At 27.1% G+C, this 6,604-nt stretch overlaps 1 protein-coding gene across 1 annotated transcript; it reads right to left on the bottom strand.

The window, feature by feature from the left end:
• Positions 1-278: 278 nt before the first annotated feature.
• On the bottom strand, positions 279-3,072 carry LOC105848810 (uncharacterized). The gene is made up of 2 exons (XM_065788732.1): positions 2,809-3,072; positions 279-1,117 (listed from the first exon to the last, which is right to left on the bottom strand). The coding sequence occupies exons 1-2, from the start codon at positions 2,983-2,985 to the stop codon at positions 347-349; spliced, it is 948 nt and encodes a 315-aa protein (XP_065644804.1). The 5' UTR covers positions 2,986-3,072; the 3' UTR covers positions 279-346.
• Between the last annotated feature and the right edge of the window lie 3,532 nt (positions 3,073-6,604).

The following is a 6,604-nucleotide window of genomic DNA, read 5'->3' as shown; positions in this document are numbered from 1 at the left end:
TGCTGGAATTTTTTTATTTAATAAGAAACTACGTGTGATGATTTAATACTTTAAACCGTTATATTGCGGTAAAAATTTATTATTAAAAATAAAAATGGTAACTTTTTTTTTTAATGTTTTTGTTATTCATAAATTTCATTTTTTTTGTGTTTTTTTTTTTTTTGTGAAACGTTTTGCAAACGTTTTACAAAAAAACTTTTAGAGGTGTACCCCCTCTCTACTCCCAACTCTCAGTGCTTGTTCAATCATTTACGGTATATTAAAGCATAAACTTTAACAATTGTTTATCAAAACTCTTAATCACGAATTATTCAAAAAATTTTTATGGCTATTAAAAATCAAACTGCTATGCAATCTTTGTCATAAATATATTTACTGCATCGCCGATATCTTTTAATTTTATTGCTGATTTTCCAGTATCATAAGTTGCCCTCACATTATTTTCTGGTTTCGAATACATTGTCAAAGAAACCAACACTTTTGAATTTCTATTAACGTTATCCTTTCCTTTCCATTGTTTTTTAAAATCTGATAATGTATTTTGTGCACTTTTTAACAAATTAAAAAATTCTTTTATTTTTTTGTTCAAAGGAATGTCTTTGGCACATATTTCTGCTACTTTATCCACAAGGTTGTCGGGAATAGGTAAATATTTTTTAGCTAATCTCCATGCTTCTTTAATTTTTTCAATATTGTTCAAAACGTTTGGATTACCAAACAACGACTGACCTATTATGGCTTTTGGATCTAAATACTTTGTAATTTTATCTATTCCGAGAGAAAATATCATTTCAAACACACTTTCTGTAACCTTAGGAGCTTTGATTAAATTTGACAGCTGTATTTTTATAGTTCCTTTATTTTTCTCCCATTTTCCATTTTCAGTCAAAATAAACCCATTTACTTCATAATCACTAAAACAGTTAAAAAAAGCTTGCAACTCATTTGGTTTACCAGCAATTAAAAAATCGTATACTCCTAGATTTATTGGGCTTTTAAAGCTCGAAATAACTGAGAGCGATGTTTTTGGGTCTAAGCTAACACTTTTTGCGTTTATGTTAAAATCTGGGTATCCAAAGGATTTGATTGGAGAGTCACCTCTAGCTGCACTAGGTGTCTAAAATAAAAAAGAAACACGTTTTAAAGAAGTAAATTATATGCTCTCATGATATTTTTTTCAAGTTGTAATAACTGATGTAAACAGTTGCACTTAAAGCAAACGTAAGGTCGCTCTAAATGCAACTGTTTACACCACTAGTGTAAATTATATCTTTTTATTTATTCAGGCATTTCCTAACTTTAATATATATCACATTCTACTTCAAAAGCTCAATATAACTAATGTAAACAATACCATTTTGTTTCACACATACAAAAAAAAAGAAGTTATTTCGTTATTTTTTCAGTTTTATTAACAAAACTTTGTTTTTTATCAGTCAAATCTTTGACTCATAAAAATTCAAATTTTTTGAATTTAAATTGCAGAAAATATTCAATATTGTTAAAATATTAAACTTTTTTACTATGTTTTGTTTTTATTCAAAAATCAACTAAAACCACTACGATTTTAGGACTTTTAACTAGGTAATTTCAATGAAAAACACTGGGTAATTTGAGCATGTTCGTATTACACAAAAACGGTATCTTTAAACTAAGTCAAAACTAAATGTTTCTATGCATTGTTTTTCAAACAAAAATGAAATGGAATTCTAGCTAACATATTTTTCGTTAAGAAAAAATAATTTTCATTATTTTAGCACCGAAATTTCGTGCCACAGAATTAATCATGTGTGATGATGTTATTTTAACAACGCAAAAAATTTAATAGCGTTTTAATTAGATGATATCCGCTATTTACTACATATAAATTTACGCTAAATATAATGATTCCTACTATCACAAAGTCGATTCAAAAAATATAAAGTAACTTTAACTTAAATGCTTGCATCTAAGAAATCTTTAAGTATGCTCACATTATCAAGGCGCTCATATTACCCTAATCTACCCTATTTGCGCTCAAATTATGGGGAATAACCTTGTATTTATTTTTAGTTTATATTTAGTTATATTGATTAATTAGAAGTTCTGAGGAAAAAACAAATTTCTGTTTCCGTTTCTTTATCATAAAGTTTGTTTAAAACTGAGTTCTAACTAAGCTTTATTGCAAATTAGAGTTGATAGTCTAGACAACAAATGCTCTTCCAAAACATGAATCAAATCAACTCAAATCATTAGCTCTCCCTTTTATCTTACAACTAATGTTCAACAAAAATTTAGTTCTGGTGTTCACTAAAAAGAAACGTGTGGAACAGTAAAACATTTCTACTTATAAGCAGAACTTTTTGAAAATCTTTTTAGTTTAAGTTGTAAGTTTTAGGAAATTTTGGCTAATTGATATAACATCTCTTAACCCTAACCCTGAAGAACTTTTGTAAACGTTGTATTTATTTTTCTACCCAGTTATTCCTAAACAAGTTTTCAGGGACCGATCCAGCGTTTTTTTTCATAATGAAAGTTTGACAAGAGAGTTTACTGATTTATTTAGCAAGTTTCCATTTATTGTAAATTTTAGGTAAAAAATTATTTTTCTAAAACCTTCTAGCTGTTTTGATATTACTCTTACAAGCAATATTAAAATTATTAACTCAGCAAAGTTTTTTTAATTTTAATAAATCTATAAATACTATTTAGAATTTATCAGTAAAATATTGACACATGTAACCAAAATGAATTTGATATAAGTAATTCAAACCGTCAATGCGATTGACTTCTTTGCTAAGATCTTAAACAATAAACAAAATTTATTACCTCATTTTTTTGTTTAGTTGCCTGACACTGCTTTTCAGAGAAATAATCGGGAAGAAGACTTTTTAAGCTAGACAAAAATGAACGATTCAAGACTTTATTTTTGTATGTTTTTTTTGCTGGACATGATAATAATAAAGATGCAATTACAGCAAGAAACAGGAGGGATAATAACTTCATGTTTAAATATTATTTTAGTTTGAAACATAAACATGAAGTAAAAATTGACTTTTATTTTGTACTCGGTTCATTCAACCATTTAATAATATTCTTATGTAATGCTGAACAACATATATTTCAGAACATTATTTCTTATGATTGGTTTGTTAAAGTTGGTATACTAACTTTAACAAACCAATCATACTAACTTTAACAAGCCAAACCAATCATAAGTTAGTGAAGGTAATGTACTTTCTTTAATAAACCAAACTTAAGTTTTGATTAGTTTGTTGGACATTGGATTGGTTTGTTAAACATTTGTTTTGATGAATAAGTTTAATTGATGAGTTAAATTTGTTTAACAACCCGACAAGAAATATAAATGTGCCTTTCATGTGACCATAGTGTGAATAAGTAGAGAAAAAAAAAGAGTAAAATTATAAAGGAGTTGATAAGCGATTTTTATCGATGCTCAATGCGGCACATATGATCAAGATAGTTATTCTACTTAATGAGATTCGCAAGGGAAAATTAGATGTGACTATTATATGTACCATATGTACATATAATAGTCACATCTAATTTTATGTGATATAATCTTCAAGACAACTGTATTCTAGTTTATGATTGATATATAAGCTAATGATGACCTTCCGCTCACATGCGGAACACTTAATGCGATTCATATAATTATGCCACTATTAACCGAATTTTAAATTATAGAAATAATAAATCGTACGATATCATTGCATTTTTTTTATATTTTATTTTTATTTTCATTTTTATATAGGTGCCCCAAGAAGACTTGACAATCTTATCACAAAGCACCGCGGATGAGCATTTAATAGGAACTTCCTAACTGATGTCGCAAAACTTGCCCAATGGTGGAGTTTGAACCACGGATCATTGTTTCTGAGGCAAGTGCGCTACCACTGCGCCATGACTAGCTTATATTGTTTCATTCCATGACATCACGCTATTTGCTGCTTTAATAGTTTTGAATAACTTTTGTTAGTTTATTCAGGCGAATTTTTTTATGAATATTTTTGCCAAAAATTTTGCCAAAATTTTTGAATAACGAATTTTTATTTAATGAGAAAAAACATTTTAACACGTTGTGTTTACTGCAAGAAAGCAACATAAAAAAGAGTGGGGAAAAGATTCCAAATGGTCAACAATGTAAGCAAACTTCCATTGTTCAGGGGCAGATGCAGTACATTTTTGGTGTTTGAGATTAAAGCTATTAAAGACATGGAGAAAACTCCAAGCATTTATATATTCATATTTATATCAAATAATGTTTTACAAATAATTGCGGTGGTTGGAGCCTGGGAACAAAGCAGACCTAATATTTTGGCTTCAACTCCCCCAAACGTGAGAGCAACAAGTTAATAAAATATTTATGCTACTATTCTTAGTTAACTTTATATTCATTGATGAATTTTAAAATTTATACAATATTTTCTCAGCGTTAAAAAATTATGAATATATAAAATTTGGACCCTTATCAACTTGAGGGGTTTACGAACTTTATAAAGTCATAATTTTTAAATTACTTAAATATGGTATATAAATATGTAATAAGCATATGTACACCATTTATTTACCAATCCACTTAAAATGGAAAAACAAATATATGTCTTACATATGCTTCCCACACGTGGCCTAGTTGAAACTTCTTAATGTTGGTCAAATAATTATTTTTGTTTTAATCATATGACAGAGTTTTAAATGATCAAATATATAATGTGTATTAAATTATATTTTTCTTTGGATAATTGTTTTACAGATTATAAAAACTGTCTAAAAAATTCTTCAACTAAAACGTCATATTTAGAATAATTTATAATCGTCTTTTTAAAATGATTTTAAAGACTTAAAACTTTAATAATATTATTAATTGCAGGAATTTTATTTTTAGTTTATATATCTTCTTTTTTTTTTTTTTTTTTTTAAACTTTTTCTGACACTATATAAACATCTTACATACGTTTAACTTTAATATATTTATAAATACAAGTATATTTACATGGATGCATTTATGAAAAAAAATTAGGAGCAAATAGAAGACTGCTGTCTTACCATCAAGCCCCTTTCCGTCGCATTTATAAGTTTTCACGTAAGATTAAAAAAATGATAATAATTTTACATTATTAAAGTTCATAAGCAAAATCAAAAAATTAAAAACAATGCCATATATGTAACAATTTCACAAATCATTATCGAACCAAACTAATTAATCTGTAATATTAATGGTAATAAATATTATAATTGTAATAAATTATAATATTTAATCATCATTTGTAGTCATCCGAATGATAAATTATAGTTAGTTATCAATTATTTAATCATTAAAAATAAGAGAATAAGTAGGCCTCAATGAAGTTTTTAAATACTGTTTGACTACTGCTTTAAAGAAATTTAATGACTTCATGTTTTTTGTTTCCTCTTTAAGGATCGAATTGCTTAGCGGCGGTCCTCGGGATAAGATGGATAGGTCAGTTTTTTTCAAATGAAAATTTAGGAATTTTAATGTTGGGAAAAAGAAATACTTGTTTGATATTTGTGGAAAGAGTACTGTTGGATATTTGTGGTTAATGATGGAAAATTGATTTTCAATGTACTTTGGTAGCAAGTTGTTTTCCAATTAAAACATAAATACTAAATTTTTGAGGAGGTTTAATTCATAAATATTAGGAGTTCTAATTTACCTGAATAATGGTTGGACGTGGGCATATCTGTTAACATTGCTTACGATTCGGCATTCTTGCTTTTGTTTTACGAACATTTCCGTTAGTGCTGAAGAGTATGTGCTGAAGAGTATGTGCTAAAGAGTATGTGTTTACCCAAACGATATTGAAATAGTTGATGTAACTGTAAACGAACGAATAGTCTTTATTTATCATTTTTTGATTATAGCAAAAGAAATATACATTAATAAGATATATGGATAATAAATAAATTCCTTTTAATAACAATCATTTAGTCTTAGGTTATTTCAGTTCTATTTTTGCTATTCTGAGTTTGTCTTGTTTAAAATAATTACGTCGCTTATAGTTTAAATTGAAGAGCTTGCGGTATTAAAACTGTAAGCCACAAAATCTATGAATATGAGATTTTAAAATAAAGACTTTGCAAATAATGTTTTAAAGTGTATATTATAAAATATTTTAGATATTGAAAACATTATCATAAAATTGTGTTTTACTATAACGGCAACATTGCAATTTTTCTGCAGTTAAAACATAGCCACATCAAAATCAAAATGAGCAATCGTATTTTAGAGTTACTTAATGAAACAACAGACTCTGGTGACCGTGATTTCTCAAAATAATGAAGATTATGTTTGCAACTCAAACTCTTCAATATCTTCCAAATCTATGGCAGAAATAGTAGCTATATTTTGACTGTGTCTCACAGTGTCATTCTGCTACAAAAATTGACATTTGAGTTTTTGCTATTTTTTTAATAATTTATTATAGCAATCAGATAATGTTAGCAGTAATGAGGGATGTTCATCTAAAAATATACTAAAAGTGGCAAAGAAGTTGAGATTTTTTTTTTTTATTTTTTTATTTTAACTTTATTTTTGAAATTTAAATTTCTGTGATATGCAAAATGCTATTTTATTTGGGCGCAT

The sequence above is a fragment of the Hydra vulgaris genome, chromosome 01 (assembly GCF_038396675.1).
Source record: "Hydra vulgaris chromosome 01, alternate assembly HydraT2T_AEP".
Lineage (NCBI taxonomy): Eukaryota > Metazoa > Cnidaria > Hydrozoa > Anthoathecata > Hydridae > Hydra > Hydra vulgaris.
This window is presented reverse-complemented; position numbering and strand designations above follow the sequence as displayed.